Raw genomic sequence first — 21420 nt, forward strand, 5'->3', positions numbered from 1 at the left:
TTCACGATGATATTTGAACGAGAGTTTTGCAGGATATATTATTCTTGGCTGGCAATTTTTTTCTTTCAAGGTTTTATACATGTCATCCCATTGCCTTCTTGCCTGCATAGTTTTTGACAAATATTCTGAGCTTAGTCTTATTGTTCCTCCTCTGTATGTGACTTCTTGTTTTTCACGAGTTGCTCTCAGGATTCTTTGTCTGTCTTTGGTTTTGGCGAGTGTGATTATGATATGCCTTGGTGATTTTCTTTTGGGATCTATCCTGTATGGGGTTCATTGAGCTTCTTGGATGGCTAGCTTTTCATCTTTCATGATATTGGGGAAGTTTTCTGTCAGCAGTTCTTCAGTGATCCTCTCTGTGTTTTCTGTTTTCTCTCCTGTCCCTAAAGTTTTTATTAAAATAATTCTACCGAAAATATATCTGATATGATCAGAGTTGTATAAATTCTTTGGAAGAAGACAGTGAATTTTAGGTTACTTCTGTGAGGGAAGAAAGAAAAGGGCAGGCCTATAGGTTATACTGTTGTTGGGTGCCGTTGAGTCACTTCCGATTCACAGCGACCCTATAGGACAGAGTAGAACTGCCCCATAGGGTTTCCAAGTCTGTAATCTTTATGGAAGCAGACTGTCACATCTTTCTCCCACGCAGTGGCTGGGGGGTTTGAACCACCAACCTTTTGGTTAGCAGTTGAGCACTTAACCACCGCATTACTTATCTCTTTCTACTGAAGGAGAGCGCTGTCCCTTCTCCTCCATTTATTTAATCAGTATCGATTCATGGGTATTTATTTTATTCTACTGGTGACAATGGAATCCTTTATTTATTTTATGGCTGAAGTTGTTCTAGCTTTGGTCATTAGGAGTTCCTTCAGGTTGGCTCCATGTTCTTTCAACTAGCCTTCATCTTTTTTGAGTACTTCTTTACTTTCCGGCACCACAAGACCGTCTAAGCTCATTTTGTATTTTCCATGCCTCAAACCTGCAATCTACTCTACAAAGAGCCCTGGTTCTTTTTACTGGAGAATGGTGTTTAGAAAACAAGATCTGGGTATTAGGCGTGTTCATTGCTATTGAGGTACCATTGCTTTTAGATCCTCCTCTCAGTGTACAGAGCTGGGACATACATATACACTAACTCATACATAAATAACCACCTATATTTCCATATGTATCTACTTATATATATATATATTTATATAATATATATAAAAAAACATGAGTAAATACTGACACTTCAGATTCAAATCTAGTACCACCTGGTTCATTTTAGCTTTCCTCCTTTCTTCATTTTATAACTTCTTTCTCCAACAAGGAGAAAGCCAGTTCTTATCATCTACAATATATTTACTTATTTGTTCAATTCTAGTATATTCCATAACATATTTTCAGAATTGCTAAGCCATACCTCTGTGAGAAACACATTCACTAACTATATGACAGCCATTTATATAAAGTTCTTTTTGTCTTTAGTGTTACAGCATCCCATCAAGATATTATTTTCCAAAGCTACTTAGGTTAGTTCTTTTTTTCTCTGTCTCTTTCAGTGTTTTTGTAATGTTATTCACTTGTAATACCTTTAGGTTCATTTGTTAGTGTTTGCATTCCACTCTGGGTCCCCGCCCAAAATTCTGGTTGGTTTTAACTATTTAAGAGTCAGAACTATACACAAGATATATTCAGAGAAGTGTCACTTCCTCCTCAGCCCTGTACCCCATTCCCATTACCCACTTCTTTCTATCCCTTTCTTACCTATCCCCTATAGGTAACCAATTTCTTTAGTTTCTGGTTTATCTTTCCTGTACTTATTTTGTACAAATGAGCGTATGCATGTATATTTTGTTATATCCCCTTCTTTCTTACATGAAGGTTAGCATCACATAGATATTCTTCAGTATTTTTTTTTTCACTTAACAGTATATCTTGAAAATCATAGAGATTTTCTGAAAATCATAGAGCTCTTCCTCATTCTTTTTTTAACTGTATAATATTCCACTGAGTGGATGTACCATAGTTTATTTAGCTTCTCCCCCATGTATGAGCATCTAGGGTATTTTCAATATTTTGTATTTATACACAATGCTGCAATAAATAACCCTGTATGTTTTTATATTATTCAAAGTGTATCTTCAGGGGGGATTTCCAGAAGTGGGATGCTAAGTCAGAAGGTAAGGTTAAAGAGGAATTCACCCAGAAAAAAAAAGAGATGTCTTTTAAAGTTGCACTGTGTTAGCAACGAGTATGAGGAAAATCTCAAGACTGTTTTCAGAAGCCCAAGTATAGATGTATAGTAATGAGTGGGGACAATTAATAATGTAGTTTGGGGAAACACGCTGCTTTTGGCTCTCAGCTGGAGTAGGGAGCAGTATAATTTTTTCTATGAAGAAATTGGAACAATTCATGATATTGCAGATGACTCCTGTTCCTTATTACTAGTTAAGGAGGCCAAGAAAATTCTTTAAATATTGGAGATAGACATTTCCACTTTGTTATTCTCCTGTAAATCCCCCAAAATAACACAGAGAATAAAAAAACAGAAATGCAAACTCCATCTTTGATGCAACTAGGAATATCTATGTATAATCTTGGATTACAATATATGAAGACGGAAAGTGACTGGAGGATTTATAAATGAGCTAACAGCTGGAAGAAGGTGAAACAAATGTCTGCTGAGGGTAGTAACAAAAGGAGTAAGCCAAATTGTCTGAAAAACCTCAGAAAAGCAAAGGAATTAGAAACCTCAGGGAAGCACAGGAATTAGAAGTGTGGAAGATGGGGGTGAGGAAGAAGGTGGAAAGCACAGAGAGTTTTTGAGATTTATAATAAGAAGCAGTTAGGTCCCCAGATCTCTAGCCCCACCCTGCCCAGTCAGGTGACCACCTATCTTCCGTAACACCCACAGAAAAGAGAATTATATTCACTGGTGAAACTGAACCAGAGAGAATTTGTATTTAGGACATCAGAGAATTTGTATTTAGGACATCAAACCAGGGGGCTTAAATAAAAGTCTGCATACTGAATGGTGAAACCCCAGCTTTCTTCCCCTGCCCAGCTTTAGAATGCTGGAACCCAGAATATATATCCTCCAGATAGGAGACTGGAGGATTCTTCCTGGAAAAGATAATTAACACAAGAAAACAAACAAACAAACTTACAGATACTGCTTTTGTGTATTTAGATAAAAGGTCTGGTCTAGTAGGTCATTTTAATGCTCTACAGTTAATCTCTCTCCACACACAAGCTTCCAATCACCTTTTCACAGTGCCTAACTACTAAATAAAAGAGAACATATTGCATCCATAAAACAAGATCAGGATGCCATAAAAAGGGAGTAACTGGAGAGCAAGAAAGAGCTATTGGAATTTGAAACTATGATAGTAAAACTAAAACTTCTTGTAAAAGGATTAAAAGATAATATTGAGGAAATCTCTCAAATATGGATAAAAAACAAAGGTACAGAAAACAAGACAGAAAAGTTAAGTAGATGCACTCTAAACTAGAGTTACCAGTACAGGAAATTTAATTTTTGATTAATAAAAGTTGTAGAAGGAGAGAAAAAATGGTGGAGAGAAAATTATCAAAAAATAATACAAAACGATTTCCCAGAATTGAATGATGTATCTCCAGGGCTCACTCGATGCCAACACAATTTAAAAAAAAAAAAAAGAAGACCCATATCAAAGTACCTCATCATGAAATTTCAGAACAATGGTGATAAAAAGAACATCTTTAAAGTTTCTGGGGGGAAAAAAAGGTATATATAAAGGATTAAAAATAAAAATAGTACCAGATTATTCAATAGCAATATTGGAAGCTCAAGACAATGGAGTGATGCCTTAAAAAATCTGAGGGAAAAGAATTTTTAATGTCAAACAAACAACAAAGTGAAAGCATGGAATAAAGATGCTTTTAGAAATGTGAAGTTCCAACTTACTTCCTATGTATCCTTTCTTAGAAAGCTAGTGAAGGATATGCTCCATCAAAATGAGAAATAAAATCAAGGAAGAAGACATGGGATAAAACACAGAAGAGAAGGGATAGGCATTTCCAGGATAACAACTAGGTAAGCCTTGAGAACATCCTGGGTCCAGATTGGAGCCCAATGGAAGGCTTTACGATGGATGTCTCCAGGAGAAAAAATATAACTGGTAAGTGTGAAATATTGTATTGAGAGGCATTTTATGAAGCTATTAAGGGCTTTGGGGTTATGGAATGACTTAGCCATAGGTTTAAAGAAAAATAAGCAAATTAAAAAATGAGGCATTTCATAACTCTAGGAAAAACAAAACAGTTTAAGGAATAAAGCATTATTATGGGATATTCCTTGGCTCTACTGTGACCCATATTTGCATAGTCATAATACTGAAAATGCTGAAATATGGATTCAGCCAAAAATCATGGTATAACTGTACTGGGATGGCAGCAGGAGGATGAAAGAGCTAAAATTCTCATCATTCATAACATGAAGCAATAGATAATGTGTAAAACTGATGAAGCAACTTATAGTAGTAAATGAATATTATTTAAAAATATGGAGGTAAAGATCAGAGAAACAGCCTTAAGAGTTCAAAGTGGTTGTCTTTAGACAACAGGTGGGTTAGAGGGGAAGGACATCATACGTGAAGAAAGCAAGAGGTCATTAAAAAGACAGGAAAGAAAGAAAAGACCAAAATAGATGTCAGAAGAGACTCTGAAAGTTGCTCTTGAATGTAGAATATCTAAAGCGAATCGAAGAAATGATGAAGTAAAAGAGCTGAACAGAAGATTTCAAAGGGCAGCTCGAGAAGACAAAGTATTATAATAAAATATGCAAAGACATGGAGATAACACGCTTAGCATTTTCTCAAGCTGGAAGAACTGAAGAAAAAATTCAAGCTTCGGGTTGCAATTTTGAAGGATTCTACAGGGAAAACACTAAATGACGCAGGAAGCATCAAAAGAAGATGGAAGGAATAGAAAAGAATTAGTCGACGTTTAACCATTTCAGGAGGTAGCATCTGATCAAGAACCGATTGTACTGAAGAAAGAGATCCAAGCTGCACTGAAAGCAACGGCAAAAAACAAGGCTCTAGGAATTGACGGAATACCAACTGAGACATTTCAACAAACAGATGCAGTGCTGAAGTTTTCACTTGTCTACGCCAAGAAATTTGGAAGACGCTACCTGGCCAACCAACTGGAAGAGATCCATATTTGTACCCATTCCAAAGAAAGATGATCCAACAGAATGCAGAAATGACTGAACAATATCATTAATATCACACACAAGTAAAATTTTGCTGATGATCATTCAAAAGCTGTCGCAGCAGAACATCGACAGGGAACTGCCAGAAATTCAAGCTGGATTCAGAAGAGGATGTGGAACAAGGGATATCACTGCTGATGTCAGATGTACCATAGCTGAAAGCAAAGAATATCAGAAAGATGTTTACCTGTGTTTTATTGACTATGCAAAGGCATTCGACTGTGTGGATCATAACAAATCACGGATAACATTGAGAAGAATGGGAATTCCAGAATACTTAATTGTGCTCATGAGGAACCTGTACATAGACCAAGAGGCAGTTGTTTGAACGGAACAAGGGGATACTGCATGGTTTAAAGTCAGGAAAGGTGTGTGTCAGGGTTGTATCCTTTCACCATATTCAATCTGTATGCTGAGCAGATAATTCAAGACGCTGGACTATATGAAGAAGAACACGGCATCAGAACTGGAGGAATACTTATCAACAACCTACTATATGGAGATGACACAACCTTGCTTGCTGAAAGTGAAGAGGACTTAAAGCACTTACTGATGAAGATTAAAGACAACAGCCTTCAGTATGGATTACACAATATAAAGAAAACAAAAATCTTCACAACTGGATAAATAAGCAACATCATGATAAACAGAGAAAACATTGCAGTTGTCAAGGATTTCATTTTACCTGGATCCACAATCAATGCACATGGAAGCCACAGTCAAGAAATCAAGTGACACATTGCATTGGGCAAATCTGCTGCAAGAGATCTTTTTAAAGTGTTAAAAAGCAAAGATGTTACTTTAAAAGGACTAAGGTGCACCTGACCCAGGTCATGGTGTTTTCAATCACCTCATATGCATGCGAAAGCTAAACAATGATCAAGGAAGACTGAAGAAGGATCGATGCCTTTGTATTATGGTGTTGGTGAAGAATACTGAATATACCATGGACTGCCAGAAGAACAAACAAATCTGTCTTGGAAGAAGTACGGCCAGAATGCTCCTTAGAAGCAAGGATGGTGAGACTTCATCTTGCATACTTTGGACATGTTATCAGGAGGGACCAGTCCCTGGAGGACATCATGCTTGGTAGAATAGAGGGTCAGCAAAAAAGAGGAAGACTCTCAACGATAGGGACTGACACAGTGGCTACAACAATGGGCTCAAGCATAACAACAATTATGAGGATGATGCAGGACCAGGCAGTGTTTTGTTCTGTTGTTCATAGGGTCTCTATGAGTTGGAACCAACTCGATGCTACCTAACAACAACAACAACAACAGAAGGGAAGAGAATTGATGATGGTTTTTATTATAAGCCTTTGAGTATTTCATTTTCTAAACGATGTGTATGTGCTACTTTGATACAAAATAAAAATTTAAAACCCAAACACATAAAAAATATTATGGACAGTGTAGTATATAGCAGGAAGGGTTTTAAGTTAGGAATGAAAAAAAAAAACAACAATAATGACAACAAAACCCCCAAACTATTGATCACTTACAGTGTGATCTGGGGTAAAGCATGTAACTTCTCTGAGTCTCAACTTCTATTCATTAGAGGACTCTGAATACTTCTAAGGGCCCTTCCAGCTCTAAGGTTCTGATTCCATAATAAAATTTTTCTAGTAATAACAAAGAGAAACTTTTCTCCATGTTCTCTTGATATACCTGTACAGATTTTTGTTCACTTTACCAAAGATGTCCCTACCTTTGCCTCCTTGACATTAAATGGAAATAGCATATCTCCAACACATGGGGTCACCACGAGTCAGAATTGACCCAAAAGCAACGAGGTTTTTTTTTTTTTTTTAAACCTGGGTATACTACTGTACCTGCGAGGCTAGTCTCCGCATAGCCTCCTCCTGCCGCCTGCGCATTTCTGGGGTTCCTGGGCAGCTTCCGCTGGTGATAGATGAGTGGGCTGAAGGTGGCTGAGTGAGTGGCAGCTCTCTGTTGGCATCCACATCTGGATTAGAAAGATGAGATGTTTGCACTAGATAATCATAAAACTCTGAACTAAAGGGAGATTGGTTAAATCCATTTGTTCTATAACCCAGCAATTCCAACTCTAGGTATATACCCAAGAGAAATAAAAACACATGTATGCACAAAAATCTGTACACAAATGTTCACAGAAACATAATTCAAAAGCCAAAAAGTAGAAATAACCCAAATGCCCATCAATTGATGTATGAATAAATAAAATGTGGTATATCTATACAATGGAATGCTATTTGGCAATAAGAAATGAAATAGTGATACATGCTACAACATGGATAATTCCTAAAAACATTATGCTAAGTGAAAGAAGCCAGACACAAAAGGCCACATACTGTATGATCCCATTTACATGATATGTCCACGACAGGCAAATCCATAGAGACAGAAAATAGATGAGCAGTTGCTTAGGGCTGGGGGCGGGGAGGTAGAGGGAGAATGGGACTGACTGCTAATGGGTACCAGATTTCTTTTAAGAGGAGAGGAGAATGTTCTAAAATTAGATTGTGGTGATTGGCTGTCATTATATCATTCCTTCTGTTTACTCTCTCCCGCCACACCCTGTTCCCCTTTATCTGGTATTGGATTTTGTGGTAATTAGCATCTGAACACTTGGTCTCCTAGCTATTCTCTTTTGGAGATGCCCTCCTTTCTGTCCGAGTGTCTTACTTTCTGTTTGGTATTTAGAGAACAATAGAAATAAAGTTAATAGGTAGGTAGTAGCCATTGTGCACATCAAAAAAACTGGGAAAACAGACTTCCGAAATGAGCAGAGTAGGGAGGGTAAGGGTTATTAACAGCTGTTTGGGACATGGCAGCTGTTGGCAAATGCCAAATCCAAATAATAACTACACTGAGACTCTTAGTAATAGGAAAAGTATAGTCTTCTATTAGACTTCCCTAACTACTGTACTGAGCATTCTTATGGTTAATGTAATAATGCCTGAATCACAGGTCTATTATCACAAAATGTTTTTGTTCTTTGTGTGTGTGTTGGGGGTTGGTGTGGGTGGGTGGTGGTGGTGGTGGTGGTGGAGACTAAGTGGGGGAGCCAGGTTCGGGAAAGGGTGTAGGTGGAAAGCAGGATGACAGGCTAGTGCCTGCCTTGACAGCTTTTCTGTACTTTCCCAGGGAAATGACAAGGAGGGGGTGGGCTGGGAACTGAGTGTCTGTGGGGGAAGGAGAGAGCCAGGCAATGCAGTACTGCCGGCTCAACAGCTCACATCTTCCACAGCAGCACTGCTCAGTGTGGAGGAGGCAGAGGCAGAGGAGAAGAAAGAACAGCAAATGACACAGAAATGGAAGTTGGGAGCTCCAATAATTTTCAATTTCTTTCCATTTTTACTATAACTACATCACTGGTATCAACTGACTGAGTATTAGGAAAGCCAGTGGGATTCCAAATAAATCCAAGTTTAACAGCAATTAAACTCGAAAAAATTAAACTCTCTATACAGATATCATTCTTATTATTAATGAAAAAAAATTCTGCTGCTGCCAGTAACATTTCCAGCATAAGCTCATAGAGTAATAGTTAGATTTATGCCCCCAAATAGTTGGCATTATATCAGTTACTTATTTTTGACCCTTTTTTAAGAACTAGTAGTTCAATTAAGATGGCCAAGGTAGAATGCAGTTTGAACATCAACAGACTACAACAAAAATCAGGCAATTGCTGGTTCTGTAATTATGATAAATACACAGTTACGTACTCTATCTTCCCTGATTCATTTCCAAGTTTTGAAAGTTAACTATCAGGCAAAATATACAGTCTCAATGATGGACATTCATTTCATGAATGGGGAGTGTCCCCGTGTTTCTGGAGATTTTCAGTAGATAAAAGGCAACGGGCATTAGACAACAAGTCAATCAACTAATTTTAAGGAACCTCTGTTTTGGGGAGTACATAGGCTGTTTTCTATTAACTCTTTCTCTCCCAGGCTCCCTTAGGGGACCCCCAGGTACCTTTGCTTTCTGAGAAAGCAGCTCTTCTTGCCCTTGGGGTTTATCCTCTGTCATGCATGATTCTACCATTCTGTTATCTGCAACAGTGATATACAGAGAAGTCAGAGAGACTATCAGCTATCTGGTTTTCTTTCTGACACACTCAAATAGCTAACCTCTTGGACTACTCAGATGAGAAGTAGTTTGGTATGACAGACATTTAAGCACTCAAAGGAAATTACTGGAATAGGTGTGGAAAGTTACTTTTAACCATGAAGACATGTTTTTAGAATCACAGATTTTTAGCACTAGGATAAATTTTCAATATCAACTATTCCAACTTTTCATTTTCAGATAATAAAACTGAGATCTAAAGAATTACAGTAAATTTCTGAAGGTCACAAAGCATAGTTGAGTGTTGGAGCTCAAACACTGGGCTTGACTTCCAGGACTATGCCAATCTACCTCTAAAGGGTTTCATTTTGAAACTAAACATGATATTGCTCTTAATAAAACAATTCTTCCATACCAATTTTTACCATACCCTGGGGTAAACAAGGACTGTTGGTTTAACCAATTTTCTTCCTAGAAAATGAAAAAACTGGTTCTTCTTCCACATGCTTGACATCAATGTTTAAAAGAGGCAATCTGCCTACTTAATGACATGAGACTGCTAATTAATTTTAACAGGAAATCAGGATGTTTGGAGGTTACTCAGTGAGTTTCTGCTAAGTTTCTAGCACTGGCTAGACCCTATAACTACTATGATCTCTAGTGGTTGTTGTCTGAAAATTTGTGGTGAGAGAGATTATTGATTTGGACAAGCAGAGCAGTAGTTTCTTTTCTGGTTCTCTCATATCTCACAGAAACCAGGTAGACTTGTTCTATAAACCAAAAAAACAAACCTGTTGCCATTGAGTCAATTCTGACTCATAGCAACCCTACAGGACAGAGTAGAACTGCTCCATAGGGTTTCCAAGGAGTGGCTGGTGGATTTGAACTGCCTACCTTTCGGTTAGCAGCCGAGCTCTTAACCACTACGCCACCAGGGCTCCAGACTTGTTCTAAAGAGTATTCAGGAAGCACGTCTATATGTTTCTTTTTATCTCCTATACTAGTGAGTTCCACCCATAAAGACAGGTAGCATAGCAAAATGCGTAAGAGAATGGCCTCTGAAATCAGACTGCTTGGGCTTGAATTCTACTTTCACCATTTACTGACTATGAGATGTGGGAGACTTACTGATTCTTTACCTGTGAAATAAAGATAACATGAACTACCTCACTGAGCTGTTATGTGGACTGGATGAATTAGTATCTGTAAAGTGCTTAAGAGGGTGCCTGGCACATAGTAAGCACTACATGAGTGTTTTTAAAATAAACAAACACGATCCTGGTGGTGATCATTAAGCTATGCTCTGCCAGCGATGAAAGAAGCATGAAACAAAGGAGAGCTCAGCACCTTTTCACAAGAAGGCCGGGGAGGCCCTTCAAGGACACAGCTGAAGCTCAAGCCCAAGCAGTGCAACACTGACGTCAACAGCAACGAAATGAAGGCTGCAAACAGATTGTGCTGGCATGTAAGAAGAAGAAATGGGCACAGGGAGAGCAAAAGCTGACAGTGATGGATGCAAATGGCTCTATAGGCAATTGTTGTAGTCATTATCCACAGGACAGACTAGCCATACAGCCAGTAGGGAAGAGTCATAAATTTTTTCTGAGAGAAAGGTTTTTTCCAGTCACACTTAAGTGACTACTGGATATGCGGATTAAATGTAAACAGAATACTGCATTCTTTCTCTCAACTCTAAATTAACGGCCCTCACATGCAAGTCGGATTTTGCAAATCAGGAAATAAAAGAACACGTGATCTAATATAAATGTTAGAAAACGTTTCAGAGCAACGAAGCGGGGATTTCTTTAAAAACGAATACATACGTTTGGGGGAGGCGTGTGGGCTGTCTGAGGCGATCTGTCTCATCCGTGTGCCATGGCAACTGAGGGCCACCAGTCTGGAGATAATGGCAGTTTTGCCGAACCCAATATTTCCCACAATCACTACTCCTTGGTTCACACTGGCATTTGAACTTTGCAGTTGAGCATCTATTTCGTGGAAAACCCAATCTCGGCCAACAAACACGGACTCTGTAGTGATGCTGGGCACTTCAAAGAGCAGAGGCTTCAGAGAGATATCTGGAGGCCTGTAAGGTGCAAAGCGAACTGAAAGGAATAATAAGAGAACACAGAACTTAGGTCAGACTATCAACACTGAGAGATATAAAGGGAGAAAAAAACAGTGGTGGTTTAGATTATAACAGTTACAGTTTAATGGTATTCTGGACTTTTTCAGAAAATAATAAAATTCTGAATTTTGGTTTTACACAGATAAGCAATGGCAGGTAAGCAAGAGCCAGTTGATACTCTAGTTGGCAGAATGCAAACACTACTAAAACAGTAATGATTTACTGGAATAGTCAGAATGCCAGGATGATACTCAAAATTAGCGAACAACTGGAGATAGCCCAGGTACCAGCAATCAGTGTGAATGCAGGAGTAGTAAAGAAGCAGGATCCTTTTATTTGTTGGATTATGATAACCTTTTAATTGTTGGATTGTAGGGAGATGCAGGGGTGGAGTTACTGGGGGAGAGACCGGGTGCTGGCAAGGCATTAGATGGCTTACAACAGCAGCCCTTTACCGAACAGTAAGAAAGTACGTATTACCATATTTAACAACCAACATGGCCGTGCCAGTATGTATCAGTTGAATGTCAGTTCTGCAGAAAGCAATGCAAGGTGAAGACAATTTCTTTCTTTAAAAATACCAGTGAAAACAGTAATTCCTCTAAGTTCATGATGATATTTTATTTTTTAATTTAGTAGGCATATTATTAGGGGAGGCAAAGCCCCTAAATGCACTAATGGTTTAAAAGGTTGAGCAGTCAAGGTAGCAAAACCAAACTTTGACCTGCTGTCTTTGTACCTATACTGCTTGTACTCATGCCAATTTAAAAAAAAAAAAAAAAAGATTTTTGTCTTTTACACACATCGTAAGGATGAATCTCTATTGGTTTTCTCAAAAGACTTTTTTCAGTGCTTATGTAATTATAGGATGTACTAAGGGCAAATGGTTAACACGCTCAGCAGCTACCCAGAAGCCTGAAACTTTGAGTTGACCCAGAGGTGCCTTGGAAGAAAGACCCTTCCTAATTCCAGCTGACATACTTTTCTAGTACTTTTATTCTTGAGTCTGGAATAGGATAGAGATCTAACTTTATTTTTCTCCCCAAATGGTTAACAAATTGTCCCACTGACAGTCTGACTTTTCACTAATCTGAAATGTTTACTTTATCTTATTTATATTGAGTCTGTTGCTAAGTTGTATTTGTTCCAGTTATCAGTAAGTAAGTCCCTGTGTCAGTGTCACACTGCTTCAGTTGTTGTCATTATATATTATATGACTGTAAGGATCCCATCATCATCTTTTCAACAGATTTTGAAAAATATAACTTCAAAAACAATTTCCAGAACTAGTTTGAAATTTACCATAAGAAATTATGTCCACTTCACTTACTCAGTTACACTGAAGTTCTGATGGTTAATTACAGATAGTCCATTCACATATTTCTTTAAAAAAGAGTGAATTTCCTGAAATAACCATAATACACCTTCACAAATCAGAAATAGATAATTATTTCATTTTAGCAGATATACACCATACGTTTGAAAATAATGATTAAGTTTTATTGTTGTATTAAAAAAAATCTGGAAAATTTACGCTCTTTGTTTAACTCTGTATAAGTTTTTTTTTGGTGTGTGATAATATTCAGTATCAACTTTTGGAAAAGTTAGTTGTCACAGTTGTTACTAGGTCACTGTAAATTTGTCCATTTTTTCTGGAAGATAAATAGCAATATTTAGCAAATACCACTTTGACCTCAAAATTCTGTTTCAGGGCATTCATTCTAATGATTCAAAAGAAACACACACACATACACACTCTTTGCAGCATGTACAGTTTAGTGAGGATGATTTATACATTATGGTATACCAACCAAAGATTATATAGCCATACAAATGAAAAATTATAAAGTCTGTGCAGAATCATGAAAATGTAGACATATTTATGATACAGTAAACAGTATACAAAAGAATGTATACTATGTAATTAAAAATATATGTATATGAAGGTAATCACAAAAATAAAAATAGTGAAGACATGACGATTGATATTTTTAATTATAATTATTTTAAAGGTTTCTTCAATACAAATTTTAGCTATATTAAAAAAATTAAAAATGAATTTTTTTTTTTTTTTTTACTCAGACAAAAGAAGCAGATGTTTCATCAAGGTCACTGATTCTGTCATGGAATGATTATCCAAACCAAACCCACTGCCATCAAGTCGATTCCGACTCATAGCAACCCTACAGGACAGAGCAGAACTGCTCCGTAGGGTTTCCAAGGAGTGGCTGGTGGATTCAAACTGCTGACCTTTTGGTTAGCAGCAGGGCTCTTAACCACTGTGCCACCAGGGCTCTGGAATGATTATAACCATTGCCAAATCAAACAAATAATTAAACTATATCACTTAACTGAAACAAACAAGCATATATAATCCGGGTATTTTTCTCCCACAATCATCATGTATATATTTTTTAAAAATAAAAAAAAAACTATTATCTGTTTTAGAATTGTAACTATTTTAGCTATTACAGAAAGATTATAATACAAAATACATACGTACATATATAAAGTAGGCTATTTCTGCCAGGACAGTCTGAATGCCAGCTGAATAGTTGGTCTGTACTTCCTTCAGTAGGCAATAAACCCGAAAAACCAAACCCGTTGCTGAGTTAATTCTGACTCATAGCAACCCTACAGGACAGAGAAGAACTTCCCTTATGGTTTCCAAGGCTGTAATCTTCATGGAAGCAAACTGCCACATCTTTCTTCTGTGAAGCAGCTGGTGGGTTCCAACCGCTGTCCTTTTAGTTAGCAGCTGAGCACTTAACCACTGCACCACCAGGGCTCTGATGCACTAAAGTGGATCTAATACTGCTGCTGTAGGCGGTCGAGTTGATTCCAATTCATAGCGACCCTGTATGACAGAGTGGAACTGCCCCATAGTGTTTCCCAGGCTGTAATCTTTATGGGAGCAGATTGTCAGGTTTTTTCTCCAGTGGAGCAGCTGGTAGGTTCAAACCTCCAATCTTTTGGTTAGCAGCTGACCACTTCACCACTGCGCCACTGGGACTCCTTAACACTAGTGTAGGCTAATTGGAGAAGGAAGAAGTTAGACTACTCATTGCTCTAGTCCTGGCAAAGCATGATGGCCTGAACCATTCCTACCAACAAGAGTGAAAGGGTTGGCAGATGTGTAAAACCTGGCAAAAGATTAGATGTGGTGGACTAGGGGAACTAGGGAGGGGAGAAGTCAAAGATTTTTCCAAAGTTTCAAGTCTAAAGGACTACGGAGAACCAAAAATCTCAGTATTTCAAGAAGAGATTTACTGTTGGCAAGAAATCGCTTTTCCACTTTCTTTCTGTTATACAAAGGTGTTTCCTTCTAAATCTGAATTAGAGACAAAACTTCAATATCTGGGGGAAAAGGATTTAATCTTCGGATACATCAGAGGTATGCTCAAATTTAAATTTCAACTGAGGCAAACAAAATAATTCACTGAGTTAATTTCTATAGAAAATCAAAGAACTACAGCAATGTTCTTCTGTGATTATGTGAACAATTTAATTTTCCCCAGATCAGGAAGGGGGCAATCTATATTAATTCTAGTACTGAACTCTAAGTTTGTTTCCTGTATTTTATGTAGGCCACCAAGATGAGGAATAGTGGAAGACAGAGGTCTGAATGTCCTAGACAAGCTAGCTGATAATTAGTTCTACATTACATAAAGGTCAAAGAAACTTATATGGGTTTTTATAAATACCTGCTCACATAGGAAAGGGCAATCTGCTGAGAAGAGTTAGATCATAAGGTAAGTGCGAACAACACAGAGGTAGGAGAAATTCCTACTGGTAGCCCTACGTTAGAATGGACTGACCAGTGCTTGCACTAGGCCTATCTGATGACAAAAACGACCACATCACTCTCTACATAAAGCTCTCCAGTGGTTTCTTACTGCAGTTAAAAATAAAACAAAAACTCCTTCCCATCACTCTCCACACTCTAAATGTTCTAGCTACCACTGCTTCTTCATCTCCTATCACTCTCCCCCTCACTCTCTATGGCCCACCTACTCTGGTCTTTCAGTTCCTTGAACAGCTGCTATGCACCTACTCTTCTGACTGCTTGTGTTCTTTCCTTGGCTCTTTCTCATTCTTAAGGCTTCAGTTTAAACGCTACTTCCTCAGAGAGACTTTCCCTGATAACCTTTTAAAGTTGGTTCCCCTATCCTCCATTTTTTTTTAGCAGCTGTGATGGTTAAGGTTATATGTCAGCTTGGCTAGGCTATGATTCACAGTGGTTTGGCAGATATTATATAATCATCCTCCATTTTGTGATATGATGTGAGCAGCCAATCTGTTGAAAGGGGAGTTTCCTTGGGGGTGTGGCCTACATCCAATATATATGGATGTGCTGGCAAAGTTCACTTTCTCTTGATCCTGCACCTGCATTTGATCCTGCAATCGCCTCATCATCCTCTGACCTCCAATTCTTGGGATGTGAGCCAGCGGCCTCCTGCCTGACCTACTGATTTCAGATTCGCCAGCTTCCGTAACCCCATGAGCCAGCAGCCCGCCATCTGATCTGCAGATTTGGGGTTTGTCAGGCCCTGCTGACACGTGAGTCAGGAGAAGCCTCCAGCCTGCCACCTGGTTCATGGATTTGGGACTTGCCAGCCTCCACAACTACAGAGCCATTTCCTTGAAATAAATCTCTCACTCTATATTTATATACATGCTTCACTGGTTTTGCTCGTCTAGAGAAACTAGCCTAAGACAGCAGCCTATTTATGTCTCTCAGATAATTTATCAAAAAGAGTAATTATTTTATTTTCTTATCATCTATTACAACCTGAAACAATATTATTTATTCTTTTGTTTACTTGCTTATTCTTGTCTCCTTAACTAGAATGTAAGCTCTATGAAGGCAGGGGCCATCACTGTATCCTTAGTACATAGTCCAGGATATATAGTAAAGGATCAATAAATATTTGTTGCATGAGTGAATACTGAAGAAGAAAATCAGAGAGTTTTATTAGAAGAATTTTTATGTATTAAGAGGGGAGAGTGAGGGAAGTGTTTTGTAACTGTATCAAAGCCTATACACATCTCAAGATTACAATTAAAAGTTAAAAGGCCCTGATCTTTAACTAAGAATTAAACTTACCCTAGCAATCTCAGTCTGTCTCTAAGTCTTGTGGATTTTTTTTTTGAAAGGTCTCTCAGCATCAGTCCCTCTGTTCACCCCTACTGTTCCTATCTATCTCAGACTTGCTTGATATTACTACTCTGCTTTCCTATCTGGCTTCCCTGACTTCACTTTCTGCCTCAGCCACTCCCTTTTGCATACGTCTACGAGACCAATTCTTTACTACTATGATTTTCATCATATCACTTTCCTTTTTCTAAAATCTTCAATGGCTCAATTTTTTGCCATATCAAATCCAAGCCCCTTACCAGATTCTGAAGACTATCTGCAACATAAATCAACTTGATCATCTCCAGCCCTCATAGCTCACCATCAGATGCCATCTGAGGTAGACAAGGCAGTCTCCTCTGAGTGCCTTGAGAAGTGTGATCCATTCTAGTCCCTATGCCTTAGTGCAGGTGTTACTCTAACTTGAAATACTCCTTTTCCTCTATATGTTATAATTCAGTGTTAAAATCCAGTTTAATTTTCATCTTCACCATACCTTCCCTAATTAATTCATTTTCCTATTCTCTGAATTTCAAAACTAAGTTTACACCATATAACTTAGTGCTTAATTATTATGTTGATCTATACTGTTCATTAAAATTTTTAATCTTGCTTTTCCAAATAAATTGCAAGCTCTCTGAAGGCAAGGAGAATGTCTAGCACAGTTTTAAGCACAGACTAGGGGCACACTGAGGGGAGAAAGAGGGAAATCATATTATCAGTACCTTTTGTGTGTCAGGTGTGGTTTAAGTTTTTATATACATTCCTCACAAAAATTAGTTTTTAGAAAATTGAGATGAAATTCATACAACATAAATTTAACCACTTTAAAGTGTAAAATTCAGTGGCATTTACTATATTCATAATGTGCAACCACCACCTCTACCTAGTTCCAAAACATTTTTATCACCCTAGAAGAATACCCCATATCCATTAAGCAGTCACTCTCCATTCCCCTCTCCCCTCAGCCACTGGCAACCAACAATTTGTCTTCTGTCTCTATGGATTTAGCTATTCCAAATATTACAAAAAAAAATGAAATTATACAATATGTGACTTTTTGTGTCTGGCTTCTCTCACTCAGCATAATACTATGGAGGTTCATCCACAATGCAGCATGTATCAGTACTTTATTCCTTTCTATGGCAGAAAATATTGTATGTATATACAACTTATTTATTCGTTCATCTGTTGGTTGATATTTGGGTTGTTTCTACCTTTTGGCTAAGGTGAATAGTGCTGCTGTGAACATTTGTGCACAGTATTTGAGAACCTGTTTTCAATTCTGGATATATACCAACGAGTGGAATTGCTGGGTCACATGGTAATTCTATGTTTAACTTTTTGAGGAACCACCAAACTGTTTTCCACAATGGCAGAATCATTTAACATTCCCACCAGTAATGTACGAGGGCATTAATTTCTCTACATCTTTAAAAACACTATTTTCCTTTTTTCAATTTTTATTATTATAGTCATGCTAGTGGGTGTGAAGCAATATCTCATTGTCTGTGTGTGTTTTTTTTCATTTTCATTGTGGTTTTGATTTGCATTTTTCCAATGACAAATGATACTGAGCATATTTCATGTGCTTGTTGGCCATTTGTACATCTTCTCTGGAGAAATGTCTATTCAAATCTTTGACCCATTTTTTAATTGCAATGTCTTCTTGTTGTTGATTTGCATATGTTCTTTACATATTCTGGATAGTAAACCCTTATCAGATATACGATTTGCAGATACTTTCTCCCACTGTATAGGTTTCCTTTTTACTTTCTTGATCAAGTTCTTTGATGCACAAAAGTTTTTAATTTTGATGAAGTCAAACTAATCTATTTTCTCTTCTGTTGCCTGTGTTTTTGGTGTCATATCTAAGAATCTATTGTCAAATCTAAGGTCAAAAATATTTATCTCTGTGTTTTCTTTTGAAAGTTTAATAGTTTTAGCTCTTACACTTAGGTCTAGAATCCATTTTGAGTTAATTTTTGCAGACGGTATGAGGTAAGGGTTCAACTTCATTCTTTTGCATGTGGATATCCAGTTGTTCTAGTACCGTATTCTTTCCCTATTGAGTGGTCTTGGTACTCATGCCAAAAATCAATTGGTCATAGATGTATGGGTTATTTCTGGACTCTCAACTCTATTCAACTGGCCTATATGTCTATCCTTAAGCCAATACCACAATGTTTTGATTACCGTAGCTTTGTAGTAAGTTTTGAAATTGTAAAGTGTAAGTCCTCCAACTTTGTTTTTCTTTTTCAATGTTGTTTTGCTATTATTTTGGGCCCCTTGTAATTCCACATGAATTCAATGATCATCTTATCCATTTCTTTAAAAAAGACCATTAGAACTTTGATAAGGATTGCATTTAATTTGTAGATCAGTTTGGGTAGTACTGCCATGTTAACTATATTAAGTCTTTCAATCCATGAATATGGGATGTTTTCCCTTTTAATCAGGTCGTCTTTAATTTCTTTCAGCATGTTTCGTAGTTTTCAGTGTACAAGTCCTTCACCTCTTTGGTTAACTTTATTCCCAGGAAGCTTATTCATTAGGATGCTATTATAAATGAAATTATTTTCTCAATTTCCTTTTTGGATTATTTATTGCTAGTATATAGAAATGTAACTGATTTTTGTTGTGATATTGTACCCTTCAACTTTGCTGAATTTTTATTAGCTCTAATGGTTTTTTTGTTTTTGTGGATTCTTTTGAGATTTTCTACATATAGGATCAAGTCATCTGTGAGAAGGGACAGTTTCACTTTTTCCTTTCCAATTCTGATAATTTTTACTAATTTTTCTTACCTAACTGCTCTGGCTAGAACTTCCCACTTCCCAGTATAATGCTGAATAGAAGTAGTGAAAGTGGGCATCCTTGCCTTTTTTCCAGTCTTAGGGGGAAAGCTTTTGTTTTTTCTCCACTGAATATAATGTTAGCTGTGGGTTTTTCATAAATACCTTTTACCATATTGAGGAATTTCTCTTTTATCCATAGTTTGCTGAGTGTTTTATCATGAAATAGTTGTTGGATTTTGTAAAGTGTCTTTTCTACAACAATTGAGATAATCATGTCTGTCTCTACCTCCCACCCCACCCCACCCCACCTTTGGTCTATTAGTGTTGTGTATTACATTGATTGATTGTTTTATGTTGAACCACCCATTTCTGGGATAAATCCCACTTGCTTATGGTGTATAATCCTTTTAACATGTTGGATCTGGTTTGCTAGTAATTTTGGAGATAATTTATATCTATATTCATAAGGAATACTGGCCTGTAGTTTTCATCTCTTATTGTGTTTGACTTTGGTGTCAGGATAATGCTGGCCTCATAGAAAAAGTTAGGAAGTGTTACCTCTTCTGCTTTTTTGGGGGGTGTTGGTGGTAACAGTTTGAGGATTGGCGTTAGTTCTTCTTTAAATGTTTGGTAGAATTCTCCAGTAAAGCCATCTGGTCCTAGGTTTTTCTTTGTTGAGAGGTTTTTAATTACTGTTTCAATCTCTTTACTTGTTTTAGGTCTGTCAATAGTTTCTATCTCTTTTTGAGTCAGTTTTGCTTATCTATGTTTTTCTAGGAATTTGTGCATTTCATCTAAGTTATCTAATTTGTTGCTGTACGACTGCTCATAGTAATCTCTTATAATAATTTTTATTTCTGTAAAGTTGGCAGTAATGTCCCCACTTTCATTTCTGATTTCAGTTATTTGCGTCTTTTCTCTTTATTTTTTAGTCGAGATAACTAAAGGTTTGTCAATTTTATTGATCTTTTCAAATAACTAACTTTTGGTTTTATTGATTCTCTATGTTGTTTTCCTATTCTCTATTTCATTTATATCTGTGGTAATCTTTTTTTCTTTTTTATAGTTGCAGTTTAAATGAAGTTTACATTTCAAGTTAGTCTCCCATACAAAATTTTATACATACATTGTTATGGGACCCTAATTACTCACCCCATTCTGCAACAGCGGACTCCTCCTTTCCACTCGTACCCCATATCCATTCAACCAGCTCCTACCCCTCTCTGCCTTCCCATTTCGCCTCTGGACAGAAGCTACCCCTTTGGTCTCCTGTATCTACTTGAGCTAAGAGGCACACTCCTTATGAGTATCACTTTATGTCCCACAGTCCAGTCCAATCCCCATCTGAAGAGTTGGCCTCGGAAACTGTTTCAGTTCTGGGCTGATAGAGAATCCAGGGGCCACGCTTTCCAGGGTTCCTCCAGTCTCAGTCAGGCCATTAAGTCTGGCCTTCTTACTAGAATTTGAGTTCTGCACCCCATCTTTCTGCTGCTCCATCAGGGACTCTCTGTTGTGTTTCCTGTCAGGACAGTCACTGGTGGTAGACGGGCACCATCTAGTTCTTCTGGTCTCAGGCTGATGAAGTCTCTGGTTTATGAGGCCGTTTTTGTCTCTAGGGCTAATACTTTCCTTGTGTCTTTGGTGCTCTTCATTCTCCCTTACTCCAGGTCGTTGGGACCAATTGATGCATCTTAGATGGCCGCTTGTAAGCTTTTAAGACCCCAGATGCCACTCACCCAAGTAGGATGCAGAACATTTTCTTAACAAATTTTGTTACGCCAATTGACCTAGATGTCCCCTGAAAGCATGGTCCCCAGACCCCTACCCCTGCTACTCTGTCTCTCAAAGTGTTTGATTTTATTCAGGAAACTACATAGCTTTGGTTTAGTCCAGTTGTGTTGACTTCCCCTGTAGTGTGTGCTGTCCTTCCCTTCGCCTAAGATGATTCTTATCTACTATCTAGTTAGTAAATAACCCTCACCCTCCCTCCCCAGCCTCATAACCATCAAAGAATGTTTTCTTCTGTGTTTAAACCTTTTCTTGAGTTCTTATAATAG

General features: G+C 37.7%; 1 protein-coding gene across 2 annotated transcripts in view; it reads right to left on the minus strand.

The window, feature by feature from the left end:
• The window catches only part of TANC2 (tetratricopeptide repeat, ankyrin repeat and coiled-coil containing 2), a 232057-nt gene that overhangs the window by 92625 nt on the left and 118012 nt on the right, over positions 1–21420 (minus strand). For both annotated transcript variants that reach the window (XM_023729377.1, XM_023729376.1), the window contains 2 exons: positions 11124–11405; positions 7077–7210 (listed from right to left, as the gene is read on the minus strand). In XM_023729377.1, the coding sequence (XP_023585145.1) occupies positions 7077–7210; positions 11124–11405 (416 nt within the window). The remainder of the gene's footprint in view (positions 1–7076; positions 7211–11123; positions 11406–21420) is intronic.

The sequence above is a fragment of the Trichechus manatus genome, unplaced genomic scaffold (assembly GCF_000243295.1).
Source record: "Trichechus manatus latirostris isolate Lorelei unplaced genomic scaffold, TriManLat1.0 scaffold00028, whole genome shotgun sequence".
Taxonomy (NCBI): Eukaryota; Metazoa; Chordata; class Mammalia; order Sirenia; family Trichechidae; genus Trichechus; species Trichechus manatus.